General features: G+C 45.9%; 3 protein-coding genes across 3 annotated transcripts; 1 reads left to right on the forward strand and 2 right to left on the reverse strand.

Annotated features, from left to right (window-relative positions):
• Positions 1-1032: 1032 nt before the first annotated feature.
• LOC102714338 lies at positions 1033-6492 on the reverse strand. The gene is made up of 3 exons (XM_040526109.1): positions 5719-6492; positions 1517-1586; positions 1033-1415 (listed from the first exon to the last, which is right to left on the reverse strand). The coding sequence occupies exons 1-2, from the start codon at positions 6424-6426 to the stop codon at positions 1518-1520; spliced, it is 777 nt and encodes a 258-aa protein (XP_040382043.1). The 5' UTR covers positions 6427-6492; the 3' UTR covers positions 1033-1415; position 1517.
• Positions 6493-7259: 767 nt separating this feature from the next.
• Positions 7260-9000, forward strand: LOC121054882. The gene is made up of 3 exons (XM_040525683.1): positions 7260-7368; positions 7873-8391; positions 8471-9000. Exons 1-3 carry the CDS (start codon positions 7260-7262, stop codon positions 8998-9000), a joined length of 1158 nt encoding a protein of 385 aa, XP_040381617.1.
• Positions 9001-13067: 4067 nt separating this feature from the next.
• LOC102713512 (leucine-rich repeat receptor-like tyrosine-protein kinase PXC3) lies at positions 13068-17016 on the reverse strand. Its single transcript, XM_006664833.3, has 2 exons — positions 14388-17016; positions 13068-14287 (listed from the first exon to the last, which is right to left on the reverse strand). The coding sequence occupies exons 1-2, from the start codon at positions 16765-16767 to the stop codon at positions 13962-13964; spliced, it is 2706 nt and encodes a 901-aa protein (XP_006664896.2). The 5' UTR covers positions 16768-17016; the 3' UTR covers positions 13068-13961.

Below are 17016 nucleotides of genomic sequence, written 5' to 3' on the forward strand. Positions count from 1 at the left end.
GGTTCACTCACCCCATGGGTGTGCCTGCACATGTGAATGTTACTATACAACATACAAGTGGTCGTTTGGGCCAAAATTTAGCAGCAGGTCAGAGAAACAGCTCACATGCATGCTATAGGAGATGCCCTGGCTGTGTCATTGACGATCCAGTGAGGTGAAGCATGCAGGAAGCACATGCATGGATCACTGCTGTTTTCTCTCACTGACACTCCTTTTGCTGCGTTCTTTTACCGGTTTATCACTAATTATTCCTCAGTTTACACACTTTTTTAACCGTTAAACAATGCATTTCTTGCAAAAAGTTTATATATACAAACGCATCGTCTCATATTTCTAAAAGGTCGCCAGGACGTACCTGCGACCATACTCTTCAGAACACCAGGATAAAGGTCGCCCCATGTTGCCATAACGCTACATCCATCCAGGCACCCATCAGCCGTTCCTGTCAATAATCTGTCATCCAGAAGAAGGCAATTCAGAAGGCTCGTGCAGAGCCACTGGTTATTGCAAACAGAAAAAAAAAATGGAGAACCTGAGTTGCCTGCCTGTCCATAATCTTTTCTCTTTCTTTGAGAAAAGTATCACCTGCAAATTTATTTCTGAACATGAACAGTCCTTACAACCCCACCACTCCCACGTTGAAAGTGAACCTTGCCATCATGCCATGCCAACCAACATTTGCCAATCAGTCATTCAGTTCATAACATTGTTCAGCAGGGTTTGTTTTTAAAATTTTCAAATTAAACATTGAATAAGTTCTTTCTAAAACAAATCAGAATGAAACGGCGATCATTTTAAATAAAATACTAACAGCATCATGCCCTCCTGTCCTGGCCTTCTGGACAGGTCGAAATTATTAGTATGGTGGGTCACTCTGAACCTCCAGCTGCAAGGAAAAGGTTCATCACCCCCACCCTTTTCCATTTGATACTGACGTGCTCGGCACAACGCATAAGACCAGAGCAAAATGTAGCAGCGACAGGACTTCTATAGACAGAGAGTGCAGACGTTGAAATTGGAAATCTAAGCATCTTGGAGCAGACATCTGAGAATTGATTGTCAAGCTTAAGTACAAATTACACAGAGCTTAAATTACCAAGTTACAATCGCACCATACATGTTCAGTTCAAATCATACACCATGATTAGTTGCTACATTGGTTCTGGTACATATCTGGGAAGGTAGTATTTACAAATACAGAAGTAGCATTTCATGAAAATGAGATGCTATAATAATCTTTACTGGTGGAATAGGTTAACAGAGAGTGGTCAAATTCAGTGGTATCTTATAATTCTTATTCATGTCTATAGAATAACATGCTACACACTACTTACAGACACATACTCCAGCAGTTTCATATAGCAGGCCCTGAAACTTGGCAACAGCATTACATCACAAGTCCAAATGCATTGTCACTGGAGAAAAAAATACAATAATGATTATACAACCATGATTCTATAACCTGCATTAAGAACTAATGCAGTATAAACTGTAAGACAGAAGGACAGGGCATTACCTCAATAGCAATCCTGGCTTATGATTCTCTGGGTATCTGGGCTGACATTCACAGAGCATGATATGAGCCCCTGGATCAGTGAAAATGTTAGTGGTTTAACACAAAAAAGATGAAAATGTACCCATCCTGTAAGGATAAATGAATTGCTGCAATTGTGCACTGCCACTACTAAAAAAATGCATGCCAAAATACTGATTGAGAAACAATGGGATGGCATTTTTTTCCCTTTAAGAGAAGTGCTAGGGCAGTCCTATAGAGTCCAGATTACAGCTTTAGCATTTAGGTCAGTATTCCGACTTCTCTAACCTATTGCGAGTTGAGACATGGGCAATGCTAAGAAGTCATTCCTATTATTTTCTGGGGATTAACTTGCAGCAATTCTTGCCAAAAAAAAAAGGAACCATCCAACTCATGCAGATTATGTTAAACATCTCAGCACCTACTAGTAATCTAGTACTGAAACGAGGAAATATTGTAAAGAGGTACAGCACATAGATCCAACGGAATGATCACAGCCCCATCTCTCTTCTTTTAAAACACATTACTGTTCACCAAAACCTAAAGAGCATAGATCAGATGATTCTGATCCCACCTAACTCATCTAGTGCATGCTGGTGTGGTAGGGTAACATCAGCCCACCACAACCTTTGTTAACAATTTCATACTCTCTCTGTTTTATATTGTAAGACTTTCGAGTTGTGCCTAGATTTATTCATTCATCAATGTACATAGTTTTTATATGTTTCTAGATACATTATCATCCATATGAATCTAATCAATGCTAGAAAATCTTATATTGTGAAATGGAGGGAGTGCAAAACAAGATCCAAGGTTGTTTATCTACAGTTGATGAAATTCTTATGTTTATCTTAATTTCTTGTTTTAAGCTCAAGTGCTCAACAAGTTATCTTAATTTTGAGTATAGCTGTTGCACCACTACTTTTGGTTTAGCAGATTAAGCACTTTCATCTGATTTTGAATAATAAGAAATATAGATTTGTTTATGCAGGGCCAAATCGGATTTACAGATTTGTCAAGACTTGAGATTACAAATCCTACCTTACTGAAAACAAGGACTAATTTGATTGCCTTCTTGAAAAATGGAAGTACCAATACTTGGTAAAACTTCACCCAAACTAATATATTTTAGGAATTGCAAAAGGCACAAGTGTGCAATCAAATCACATGGTTTAACCATCCCCGCCAAAAATAACATGTCTTAACAAAATATTTAAGTAGGTCAATCAGAAAAAAGATGAATAGAGCATGTAGAAGAATTCTTTGCAACACCAAGACACCCAGACCCTAAGCTGAAGACTTTAGTCGAAGGACATGTATGTATCGTGGTCTCCAGCAAAGTAGCAATCACTGTATCCACTGGTTCCTATAGGCTGTTGTCAACGAGAATTTATATAATTGGGGACAGACAAGCTAGAAAAACTAAAATAGCTACACTATATTAAACCAAAAGCAAATGAACTCAAGGGGCACAAATGAGAGTGAGACACTGTATTGTGTCTATGTTGTGAATGGACAAAAACGCTCGACTGTGTAACAATTAGTTCAAATTCTTTCAGAAGCAAATGCTTTAGCAGCCACCGCTTCAGATCCTGCTCCTCTGCAATTTGCCAATGTCTGGCCCCATATTCAGGGTATGCCATGGGGGCATATTTCCGCGATGATGGAACACGCGCCTTAATAATATATGATGATCAAAGTAAACAGGCGGTAGCATATCAACAAATGACATTATTGTTATGCCAACCACAAGGCCGTGAGGCTTTCCTAGGGATGTTTTCTATTTACGTTCTCATCTCTTAGAAAGAGACACTAAATGATCAAACCAGGCAGGTGCAGGTAGCTTGACTGAGTTACGGTGATTGAAATACAGGCTGGAGACGTATCGGCATCTATCCCCGTGATCTCCATTACATGGACAAAGTATAATATTTAGTTAACCTAAATAAAAGCGCACAAGTTGGCAGGCAGGGGGGCACTACATTCCGCGCGCGATTATGGTGTTCAGCTGACTTGCAAATAAGACCCCTATTTTTTAATAATTATGCACCCCATCTTTTCTCTAGACTGTTGTCAACTAATCTTTTCAATGTTTGATTCCACTCTATGTTAGAACATTTCTGGGCATGCTATTTCTATCTAAGCCACATTTCCAAAACTTAAGTTAATTTGATTTCTGCACTAGTTTTCTGGACAGAGTCCCAGCCCTCCGGTCCATCTTGGTCTATGCCATAGGCATTTTTCTAAAGTAATTATCATTTCTGGCTTAAGCCTTAAGTATTCCACCATGGGTTGGCCGATAACCGACCACTTAGGAAATGCTCATGCTTGGCAGCTTGAGGGGACAAGCCTATTGTAAAATTAACCTTCACCCCGTTTCATTTGCCAACAAGATCAAAACTAGGACCAGCATGCATGTGCTCAGCTATGCATAAAATCCTAAGAAGAAATGACCTAAAATATAACCTTCAATTATGTTCCTTCAATGCTTCGAACACCTTTCCCTTAAGTATCCCTTCAGACCTCCCTTCAGCTATTATACACTCCCCTTCTCCAATGCAGGGTTAATCTGCTAACAATTCAGTCGCAGCTAACCTCCACTCAGCATCCTCCATTCTACAACTCTTCCTGCACCCTTGCTATATCACCCCTCCAGTGCCTACTAACATTGAGGCTCTGAAAATTAAGCATGCTTAGTATCAAAAATCTCGCTCAAGCTAAAACCTTTTGCCAATGCCCTCACACTTTTGTAACTCATAGTTTAATTTTTCTATAGCTAGTTCTACGATATTATTATTGCTTAGAATCAATAGCAATAATATTTAGTATGCTTAGTCATCTTTCAATTGAATTTTTATTTTTTTATCTTCAAAAAAATGTACCGATGGTTGAAATAAAAAGAAATCCACTCTTTTTCTGAATGAGGTTGCCTTTTGGACCAAGATAACTCAAGGACAGATTCAAGTAGAAGACATAATTTTCTAGGCCTTTCAGCTAAACCCACACTTCCTGGTTCCAATAAATGCTGCTCCTACGATCAGATAGGATTATCATCAGCATATTCAACATATCTATCCTTATCTTATAGACAGCTATGAAATTATTAGCTTATACAGCTGTATCTTACACTGTTCTGTTTGATCACACACTATACCTTTTGCACATGTCTTCTGCACTAATATGCGTTACCACTTAGAACCATGAAACAAATGACCTTCTGAACTTTACCAACATGGAAATGAAAGGGAAAAAAATGCTACAGATGGAGCACCACAACGCTCTAAAAAAACATCTAATTAGCTGATGGACACTCTTGGCATTATTTTATTATTCCGTGACCAAATGGGGAGAGAAACATTTCAAAAAGATATTATTGCCCCCCTGATGACAGATGCATGTACAACTTACAGTGGTTGACAAGCGGGACCATGACTTTATTATTTTACAGGTTATGTTTCCTAGGGAAATGGCATGGTGTCAATGACAAGTGGGTCTGAACCATTTGACCCAGGTTGCCTTACAAGTCAATTGAGACAGGGTCAAATTAGTACTTTCCTCCTTATTTCTCTCTCCATATACACCGACATAATGAAATAATGCCAAGAGTGTTCATCAACTAATTACACGTGTTTTGGAGTGTCTTCAAGCCAATTCATGTCTTTACGTTGTCCATAGCTGACTACACATTTTCTTGCGTTCTGTAGCAAATTTTGCCAAATGGAAAACAGAGAGAACATATGAACCATAGTAGCAGCACGCAAATCTTATCCCATACACTATAGTTCTGTCCAGACTCGAGACAAGTATGATACTTTGGAGAGTATGTAGACTAAGGAGCTAAATTATCATACTAATGATAGTAAAATCTAGTAAATCTCATAAGTTTTAGTCTACTGTCTAAAGCATCAGCGAATTACAGGTTCAAGGATCAAATTGACAAACGCCCTTTAGTTACTTAAGCATAACTCATATGATCCAGTATGCACATCATATGAACTAAAATGTTTATAAGTGAGGAAAGTTTCGCTCCACCCTGATAACCTAATACGCTTTATCCTAACAGTCTCTGTAACTACTACTATATTCAAAAGTCCCCCAAAATTTTGCACATAATATTCATGATACCATTCTGCCGTGATCAAATCAATGTAGTTCGTGAACCTCTGACAAGAACATGCAATTACCTTCACAGGGATGTCGAAGCGGAAGACCCTGACCGCGCCGACCACTTCAGTCACGATCTCCAGCGGCAGAGAGCCCGCGGCGAGGTCCCCGATCAGGTCGATAACGTCATCGATAACCCTGCCGGCGTCCACCCACACCTCCGCGTCGGCGTACGTCGTCCCCCTGGCGTCCAGATCGCCGGATCCGGGCCGCGCGGCGGCGGAGCCGAGGAGGTGGCCGCGGTATGAGACGGCGGCGGACACCGCGCGGTACCGGAGCGGGAGGACGAGGCCGGGGTTGCGGACGCTGAGGCGGAGCGCGAGGTCGAGGTCGACGGCCGGGAACGGGGGCGGGTTGACGCGGAAGCGGTCGAGCCGGAGCTCCGCGACGCGGGCGACGGGCGCGGAGGGGTAGAAGAGGCACGCGAGGCCGGCGAGGAGCGCGAGGAGGAGGAGGAGCGGGATCGTGCGGGTGGAGAAGGCGCGGAGGCAGGGGACCCGGCGCGGGCGGAGCCGGCGGAGGCGGACGAGGACGGGGGAGGCCGGCACGAAGATGAGCGTCGGCGCCGGCGGAGGAGGAGGCTGCGCCAGCGGCGGCGGGGGAGCGTAGGCCGACGCGGGGAAGGCGTAGTAGGGGGGCTGCGTGGGCGGAGGGAGGAGGGGCTGGCCGAGGTGGGCCGAGGGCTTCTCGCCGTCGCCGACGCCGTACGCCGCCGGTCCGGACGCCATCGCCGGTGTTGGGGTTGCGAGACGCGATTGGGGGGGAGTGGAGAGACTTCGCCGCGTGGTGAGAAGACGCCGTCCAATCGGAGGACGCCACGTGGGTGACTTAGGAGTGACGGAAACGAAACCTTGGCGACACTAGATGGGCCGGGCCGACGGCCCATATCAATGCAGTGACTCGCTGCTGATTTTATTTTTCCTGTACGTGTGTGTAATGTACTGTAATTAGTACTACCTCTACCTCCGTACCTCCGTGCTGGAATGTCAACGCCGTTGATTTTTTTATACGCGTTTGGCCATTCGTTTTATTTAAAAAAATTTGTTAAATATGTAAAGCTATAAATATGCATAAAAATATATTTAACAATATACGAAATGATATAAAAATAATTAATAATTAAATAAATTTTTTAAATAAGACGAACGGTCAAACGCATATAAAAAATCAACGGCGTTAAATATTTAGGAATGAAGGGAGTAATTATTTTGCTTTAGCAGGGTATTTAAGTTGGTTTGTTGGAGCAAGCTACTAGCTCCAAAGTGAGCTTCAGTACGTACGTGCTAAGCCATACATATCTCTTGAGTTACTGTACAGTACACTGCCTCTTTTTTTTTGCTAGTGTTTGAGTGGATCAGTAATTCATTAGAGCAAGTTACTTGCTCTAAAGCAGCTTTAGCCGGCCTAAGTACATGTGTCCTCCCCTGCCGTCTCATCTGTCATCCATAAACAGAGCTCATGTCATCGTGTATATATATGGACGACCTCACAACTCTAATCGCATCGCTAAAATTAAATTAAACCCCTAAAACCTAAAACCTAAATCATTACTTTTAGAAAAATGGAGCTCTTCTTGCTTCTCCTCTCCTCCGTAGCCATCGCCACTGCCACGTCAGTTCCAGGGTCGCCGCCGCCGCCGCCACCTCGAGCTCACACTCAAAACCTCAACGGTAATATCTTGCTAAAATCTCACGTCCTTCTCTTTCCGTTCTCTTTCCTTTCCTTTAGGCTTATAAACCAAAATTTAAATTTTTAATCTTAAATTTAATTTGATCTTAGTTATTTATCAAAATTATTTTTAACGTCGCTGAAAACACCGATATAAAATTCTTATTCACATATTACTCTTCGCTCGTAAACATGGGTTTGGTGGAAACTTTTTTTATATTTTAAACCCTTTTAAGAAATAATTTTATTATTAAACCTCCGAAAAAGATATTCCCATCACATAATTTTTTTGGCCACGTCACCGACATTGACGTAGCCAAACAGCCTATCATACCATTGACAATGGCGTGCCAGTCTGTCATCCACCAACACTGGTGTGGCCAAAAGGTTTAGTTTTGAAAATATTTTAGTAATAAAATTATTTCTTAAAAAGTTTAAAAAATAAAAAAAATTCGGTTTGGTGTGACGGATGTCATGTGTTTGGATTGATGATGGGATGCGTTCAGGCGTGCTGGTGAACGGCAACTTCGCGATGAGCCCCCGGAAGATGAACGACACGGTGATCGTCGGGAGGGACTCGCTGCCGGGGTGGGCGCTGCGGGGCCACGTCGAGTACGTCTCCGGCGGACCGCAGCCCGGAGGGATGTACTTCGCCGCCGCGCCGGGGGCCCACGCGCTCCGCCTGGGGGCGCGCGCCTCGGCGGCGCAGGCGGTGGAGGTGCGCGCCGGCGCGGCGTACGCGCTCACGTTCGCGGCCACGCGCGCCTGCGCGCGCGACGACGGCGAGGCGCTCCTGCGGGTGGCCGCGTCGCCGTCGTTCTCCGCGCCGGTGGACGTCCCCGTGCGCACGCTCTACGGCGCCGCCGCCGCCGACGCCTGGGCGTGGGGCTTCCGCGCCGCTGAGAGGGATGCCCAAGTCGTGTTCAGTAACCCCCGCGGCGACGGCCAGGACGGCGACCCGGCCTGCGGCCCCCTCCTCGCCATCGTCGCCATCAAGGAGCTCCCCGCGCCATTGCCATCCAAAGGTACGACCCAATGACATCATGGCATCCATGGAAGGTAGCCTATTCTCCTTGGATTTGACACCGCCATTGCTGGCTGCAGACAACCTGATCCGGAACGGCGACTTTGAGGCCGGGCCAACGGCGATCCCGAACTCCACCGCCGGCGTGCTGCTGCCGCCGAAGCAGAAGGACGCGACGTCGCCGCTCCCGGGGTGGATCATCGAGTCGCTCCGCCCCGTCCGCCTCGTCGACGCGCCTCACTTCGCGGTGCCCCAGGGCCAGCGCGCCGTGGAGCTCGTCGCCGGCCGAGAGGGCGCGATCGCGCAGGTGATCCGCACCGCGCCGGGACGTGCCTACAACCTCTCCTTCGCCGTCGGCGACGCCGGGGACGGCTGCGAGGGCGCCATGCTGGTCCACGCCGTCGCCGGGAACGCGACGTCCACGGTGCCCTATGCGTCCCGCGGCGGCGGCGGCGCCCGGCAGGCCAGCCTGAGGTTCGTGGCGGCCGGGCGGCGCACCAGGGTGACGTTCTACAGCTCCTACTACCACACCAGCGCCGGCGACGGCGTATCGCCGTGCGGGCCGGTGCTCGACCAGGTCAAGGTGCAGCCATTGATGAGGAAAGCTTAGCTTAATTACTAGCTACTGCATGGATTAATCAGTTAATTGTGTGTGTTCAGCTGCTCGTAATCTTGCTTGCATGCGTTTGCGTTGGCTGATGTTTAATTTGTGTTTTTTTAAAAATATATTTTTTTTACTTTTTTCTGAGGTGAAAATCTGTGGTTTTCAATGTTGTGATTAGGAATTAAAAGGAGTGCAAATGTGCAATGTAGCAGGATTTGGCTACGGGATTATTGATCTTGAATGAAATTGGGGAGTTATTTTCACATTTGACTATTTGAGTATTAAATGGTTTGAATTAATTTCATGGGAGTTTGTTTTAAAAAGGAACTATTTTTACTGGTAAGTTTATTTCAAGTACTCCATAGATCTTGTGCTGGGCTAGTTTTGGGCCGGTTTTGTTTGGGCCAGACGGATCTAAACTCGTAAATAGGAAATGAAGAAATCACTCCATCAGTCATGTTATCCTTGAGGAACATATGTTCAAAGAAGTTAAATTTCCAGAACTATTTAGAACAAAGCAATATAACAGCAAGCAAATTTTCCAGAATTATTTAGCATAACCAACTGTGGTATACTTGGTTTTAAAATCTGCATTTATATAACAGCAGTTTACACCTATTGCGTTTCATAAATAAAAAAGGATAGACCTAGTTACAGGGTATACATCTAGTGTAAACAAGACTACAACATCAAAATTAGAATCTTGTTTACCTTGAAACCATACGTTTCAAAAAAAAATGTCAAATGGATTGAAATTCAACCTTTAAACTTGACAAAAATATTGCCCCACAAACAATTCATTGGGTGATAGATGTTTGGAGCCATTATCGCACTTCTTCCACGGAGAAGATTGACCTAACTTAGGAGCAACTTATGTGAAAATATTCATCCAAACAAATTTGCTTTTCTTAATCAATTATCAAAATAAACATGGTTTGTTGTTTTTAGTGATCCAGCACTAGAAAAAATATTTATTTATCATATAAGCGCACCTTAACGAGGGCAATGCTTGCGTTTTTCTTACCTGCGATACAAATGGCAAGGCACTGAGCATGTTTATTTCACAAGACATTTGAGCAAGCTCAATACTATAACCAACTGCCAGCTCCAATTCATCTATAGCCAATCTAAGAAACAATCCATACAATAGTTATCTACAAAATATATATTATCATGTCTCACATATCATACACGCACTGCATCTTGGAGTCTATGATATAGTTGGCTATAAATCTGTAATCCACTCCTCTCTTATCTCATTAAAATATATTTACAGCTGACTTATAGTCTGCTATTGTACCTGCTCTAGAAAAAGAGTGACACCTGATCTGCAGATATAGTTTATTATAATAGTTCAAAACTACAAAACTTGACAACCCAAAATTTTCTAGCACTGGTGAGGGGATACGTGCTACTTCTAAATCTATATCACGCATGGAAAGATCCTCAAAAGTGACACCGATTTTGTTTGTTACCTTAGGCCGCGTTTAGTTCGCAAAATTTTTTTCAAAAAACATCACATCGAATCTTTGGACATCTAAATGAAGTATTAAATATATCTGAACATTAAAACTAATTACACAGTTATGCGGAAAATCGTGAGACGAATCTTTTAAGCCTAATTAGGACGTGATTAGCCATAAGTGCTACAGTAACCAACATATACTAATGATGGATTAATTAGACTCAAAAGATTCGTCTCGTGGTTTCCAGACGAAATATGAATTTTGTTTTGTAATTAAAGTACGTTTAATACTTCAAATGAGTGTCAAAAACTTGATTTGATGTTTTTGCAAAAACTTTTCCAAACTAAACGGGGCCGAGTTTGACTACAGAAAATTCAGAACCATGTACTGGAAAGCAATAATCCCTCTAGATTAAACTTAACTGGGTCGGATAGTATATTCTCTTATAGCTCATTCTCTAAATTGTAACTCCACTAGACCTGACAAAGAGCTTTGTAGAGAATAGATGAACATAACAATTAAATTACGTAAGTTTTACAACGTTTCATAGGTTGTGTACATGAACTGATGAACATTAATTGCCTTTTTTTTACTTGGTTCAGGTTGTAGGCTATCGCTTCAGTCCATTCTCCCATGACATCCTGTTGACTGCAAGCTGCCGCTGCTAGTCTCCTAGGGCTATCAAAAAACTCAAAGCTCGGCTCGAGCTCCTAACGAGCCGAGTCCAAGCCTGATCCGAAGCTCGCGAGATTTCTTGAGTCAAGCTCGAGCTTCTCATGAGCTTACCTATATATGCTATTTTATTTTTTATTTGATAAGACAGTATATTATGAATCAAATATTATATATCTAGATGATAAATTAATTTGTATTGATATTATATATTGATTTTAAATATTATTTATAATTTATTTAATATGATTGATTTAAAATTATTGTTTTTGTTAAAAAAATATTATCAAAATAACTATATCATATACTTAAATCGAGCTGAGCCGAGCCTGCGTAAGGACTCGAGCTCGGTGACGGTCCTACTTGGACCCTGCAGGGCAAGGCTGCCCACAGCCCACTGCTACCGTTCTAACCCCACAACCGCTGATCCTAACAACTTGGCCGCTACCGCTAGACGCAAGCCCAATTCGTCGTGTGGGTGAGCTAGACCGGGTGAATGCGTCCAGAATTCTGAAATTCCTCATCTGAATAAAATCCCCAAATACACAGTCCCCACAGGCAGCAACAGCGGAGCCAAGTACCTCGTTGTTTGGCTTTCTAATTGAAAAGGTTAGACGACGTATTTATAAATAAAAAATAATCTGTGAATAGAAATTTTATATGTATTGTTAAGTGTTAACTATATAAAAGCAATGGTTGAAAAATAAACTATGATTAAAAAACTCTAAAATTAACTTCAAATTTAAGGTTAAAAATTTAAATTTTGACTTATAAACATAAATAGAAGCTCATGTGGTCATATGCCCGTTGGATAGCTGCAGGAGCACTCCTAGGGATGGATCTAGAGGGTGGTCCTAGGATCATCCAAAAAATCCAAGCTTAAACCCACCCACATAAGGGTGTAAGTGGACCGGCCCTCGAATCCGTTTGTAGGCTACCCGCTTAATTGGCATATAAGCGGGTTGACGGATCGGCCCACTTACACCTTTACACACATATATAGAAAAAATAAAAAGAGGAAAAATATCATTTGTTAACATATGAAAATACATTTTTAAAAATTTATGTAAGTTGGACCATCGAAAATTCATAATACGCCACTGCTATCGTTTGTTCATGACTCCCAGTATTGGTCGATGGTCGATGACTCATTTGGCCAAGGCAACGTGAACCTCTAATTTAATTATAAAATTCTTTAAAAAAAAAGCCAAAGATGAAACCAGCATGCATAGCGGACCTTCGTTTCCATCCAAATCCACATGAAATCCCCACATTTCAAGTCGAGGTGACACGTACCCCCTCAATCATCGCTGCCGCGGAAAGTCGCGGTCGCTTTGTCGCGACCAATAGAAAGGAACCCGGCATGAACCATTTGACCGACGCGATTTCGACAGGCAGAATCTGTCGTTGCTTTCATGCCCACCCCCACATTGTAGACTGCCAACTAGAGCATCACTGTCCGCTCGTCTAAATTTAATTATTTATATTTATATTGTAATGATCATCTGAAATATTTTATTCTTTATATCTCTTTATACTTTAGAAGATCATCAGTATATAACATTCTTCGTATCTATTCGGAGGTTGAAGGGAGAACGCCTAAATATGACTTTTTTTCTTTTCTATGGATAACATCCAAAAATATATTCGGAGGTTGAAGGGAGAACAACTAAATATGACTTTTTTCTTTTCTATGGATAACATCCAAAAATAAAAGATACGATAAATGCTACGTGGAATTTAACTTTTATCCCTCGTCCCCTATTTTCGGAATAAAAGATGAGATAGTTGATATGCTGGGATGGTCATGGTACTATAACTTAATTTAGTTTCTAAAAAGATTTAACTATTTGGTAGGACTTTCACAGTTGTCAATTTATAGGAATTTTATTTCCAAAAAAAATGCCTTTGAAGACTCATTGTCCCCTCAGACCAGCTACTGATCATCGTCTTGATAAGCTATTTTTCCCCCTTCCAAAAAATTATTTTTCATGACTCGGCCGTCACCTCGAACCAGCTACCGATCATGACCTTGGTAAGCTACTACCTGATTGCTACTGATCATCACCTTAGTGAGCTATCAATGGCTAGCCAGCATGTGGGAATGTCTGTCAAACATAGGTGAATTCATTCACAAGTGCGGTTGTTGTCAGATTTTCCCCCAATCATGCAGCAACTTGTCCCAGCCAGCCAGCCAGCCATTCGTCATTGTTTCGTCCAAAAGTTCCAGTCCAAGCTGCCACGAAAGGGACCATTGGATTTAGAAGCCGTACAAACACATAGATCAGTAGATCACTCATCATCAGGGGCCACAGCCAAATGGGCCAGGAACTCAATTCACAGGCATTGATGGTGAGAAGAAGCTTTACAGCAGCAGATGAGACCACCCTAATCTAGGAAGAAATGAGAGTGAAAAAAGATGATAATAGGTCTTAGGTGCACAAGCAGCAACACCACCTCACCAAAACTCAGCATGGAATTGCAAGAACAGGTTGCTTGAAATTTTAAAGTTCCAACCAGATCTTGTACTACCAAAACATTCTCCAGTACAGCAGTCACTGTGCTCAAATCTATGACATGGGCTCAACTCCTTGATGCCTTTCAGAATTCAGACTGATGGCTCAAACATCTGGCAGCACATACACTGCTTGGCTGGGGTACCCAAATGAAGGTTATATACACTGAAGAAGAAGACATCACTGGACTTCTATACCAGGATCAATCGATCGCGAAAAATTCACGGGAGGGAATTGTTGTTTACGCTTCTTGTTTCATCCCAGAAAGGGGCAATCTCATCTCAGCTAGAGGATTATGCTGTCCCCAGGATTCTCAGCTGTTTTTGGCCTCTTGCAGCATCTCCACCACCTTCTTCATCTTGGGACGCTTGGCCGGGGCACGTTCGGTGCAGAGCATCGCGACCTTGAGCACGGCGAGCATCTGTCTGCGCCACGCGAATGATACGGTGCTCAGCTTCGGGTCCATGATCTGCTCCGGTGTCTCGCCCCTTGCAGGGGCAGAGTGCACCCACTTGACAAGGTCCACACCCTCCCCGAACTCCTCATCCACTGGCAGCTTTGACGTTAGGATCTCCAGCAGCACAACACCAAAGCTGTACACATTGCCTGGCACTGTCACTTGCATGGTGTAGGCATACTCTGAAAAGGAACAATTGCAACCGCAACGAATTGTTAGGTTTATGAAAAAAAAAAGAACTAGTTTAGTGGGCAGATGTGGAGCAAGGTTCAGACTTCAGACCTGGAGGTATGTAACCAAACGAGCCGGCAACTGCACTGATGCTAGCAGTGCCCTTCAATGGATCCAGAAGCTTGGAGATTTCCACTTCACCAAGAAGTGCATTGTAGTGGGAGTCAAGGAATACGTTCCCCGAAGAGATGTCCAGGTGAATGGTGGCGACATGATGGAGGAACGCCAACCCTTCGGCGACATCAATGGCAATTGACAACAGCCTTGGCCAGTCAGGCTTCTGGTTGTCACTTTCAGGGTTGTCGACATTGTGCAGCAGCTCAAGCAAGGTTCCATTCGGCATGTGATGGTGCAGCAAGAGTGCAACATCCTCATAGATGACATACCCAATGGGGCGCACAAGGTTTGGGTGGTTGATGTGCGAAAGGCACTCGAGCTCCCGAATCATCTTCGTCTGGTAATGAATAACCGCACGATCAACTGACTTCAGCTTCTTGACACAGACCACCATACCAGATGGCATGATGGCCTTGTAGGTTGTGCTGAATGTCCCGTTGCTCACTATATTGGCATCCTTGAAAGTTGCCTTGACACAACTCTGGAAGTCGATAGCTTGCTGCAGGCTCTCAACAAACATGTTTGAAGTCATGACCTGCGGCGCTTCCACTACAACTTCCCCCCCCTCGGCCATCTTTGCTTCAGCCTCCTTCTCCTGCCTCTCGCGCCACATGAACAACGCCACCACCAGTGACACGATAGAGAAGATGAGCACGCAGGACCCCACAACCGCCAAAGCCACCCTGTAAGATATCTTCCTGTGGTCCATTCCATAGTTGGATCCATAAATTGGCCCACAATCAACAACTAGCGGGTCGCCACACAGCTTGTTGTTGCCAGAAAAGCTGGATGCTGCACTCTTCTGGAATGGTGCAAACACAGGGATGGCGCCAGTTAGCCGGTTGTTTGATAAATTGACCTCAATTAAGCTCAGCATCCCTCTCATATCACCTGGTATCTCGCCGGATATCTCATTGCTTGACAGGTCCAGCGCAACGAGCTTATCGAGCCGCCCAAGTTCATGGGGCAGTGGTCCAACAAGATGATTGAAGCTAAGATTCAGAGCAATCTGCAAACTCTTGACCCTGCCGATTTCAGGTGGTATCTCACCAGTAAGATTATTGTTGCCAAGTTGCAGCTCAAGCAGCCGGCCACAGCCACCGATGCCGACGGGAATGCCACCGGAGAACTCATTGTGATCAAGCAAAAGAAACTGCATCCTCGACCCGTTACAGATGCTCTCCGGTAAGCCGCCGCGGAACGCGTTGTAGCTCAAGTCGAGCTTGCTCAGGTTCCGGCACCTCAGTATCGACCTTGGGAACTCGCCGGAGAGCCCGTTGCTCGAGACGATGAGCTCCTGCAGGTTCCTGAGCTCCCCGAGCACGTCGGGGACCTCGCCGGCGAGGCGGTTGTATGCCAAATTGAGCAGCGTCAGATTGGCGCAGCGCGCGAACTGCGGGGGGATCCCTCCAGTGAGCTCGTTGCTGTCGGCCTCGAAGTAGGTGAGGCTGGTGGCGTCGCCGATGGACGCCGGGATGGCGCCGGCGAGGCGGTTATTGCCGATGCGCACGTTGGAGAGGCCGGCGCACCGGCCGATGCTGTCCGGGATGGTGCCGTTGAGCCGGTTCACGGTGAGGATGAGGACCTGGAGGTTGCCGATATCGAAGAGGCTGCTCGGGATGCTCCCCTCGAGGGCATTGGAGTGGAGGTTGAGCACTTGGAGCTTGGAGGAGAGGCCGAGCCCCGGGGGGATCGGGCCGGAGAGGGCGTTCTCGTAGGCGGACAGCACGCGGAGGGCGGGGAGCCCGGCGAGCCACCGGGGGATGCCACCGGTGAGGTTGTTGCCGGAAATCTGGAGCTCCTCGATGTCCCTGAGCGCCCTGAGCTCGTCGGGGATGGCGCCGGAGAGCGCGTTGTTGGAGAGGTTGACGAACCTGAGCCCGACGGCGCCGGCGAGGGAGGCCGGGACGGGGCCGGACAGCTTGTTCATCGACAGGTCGAGGAACTCGAGGCGTCCGAGCGCCCCGAGCGCCTCGCCGGGGACGCCGCCCCGGAGCGCGTTGAACGACAGGTCGAGCCGCGCCAGCGCGCGCAGCCCGGCGACCGCCGAGAAGTCCCCCCTCAGCCCCCGCCGCGGGAGGTCGATCGCCACGACCGCGCCGCCGCCGCCGCCGCCGCCCCCACCCGCGCACGTGACGCCCCTCCACGCGCAGTGGTTGCCCTCCTCCCCCGCGCCCGCGCCGCCCCAGTCGGGCGGCGCCAGCGCTCGCCGCAGCTCCAGCATTGCGGCCCCCTCCCCCTCCCCCGCGCCGGCGGCGGCCACGAGGACCCACCCGGCGGCAAGAACGCACACCAAGAACGCAGCAGGCGGCATCACCGGCCGCTGCGGTGACCGTGCGCGAGGGTTCTTGGCTCTACTCCACAGCCGCCGGCGCACTCACACACACTCCGGCGACCAACCCCCAAAGCCCGCGTCGCGCCTCTCTCCTCCTTGTGCGGAGGGAGGAGGAGGAGACAGGGGCTGTGGCTGCTGCAGCAGCTGCCTGCCCAGCTCCTCGCAGCCTCACACTGACACTGTCACTCCCTCTCTCTCTCTCTCTTCTCGGTGGAGGGGAGAGCCGGA

This window comes from Oryza brachyantha, chromosome 7, assembly GCF_000231095.2.
Source record: "Oryza brachyantha chromosome 7, ObraRS2, whole genome shotgun sequence".
Classification (NCBI taxonomy): Eukaryota; Viridiplantae; Streptophyta; class Magnoliopsida; order Poales; family Poaceae; genus Oryza; species Oryza brachyantha.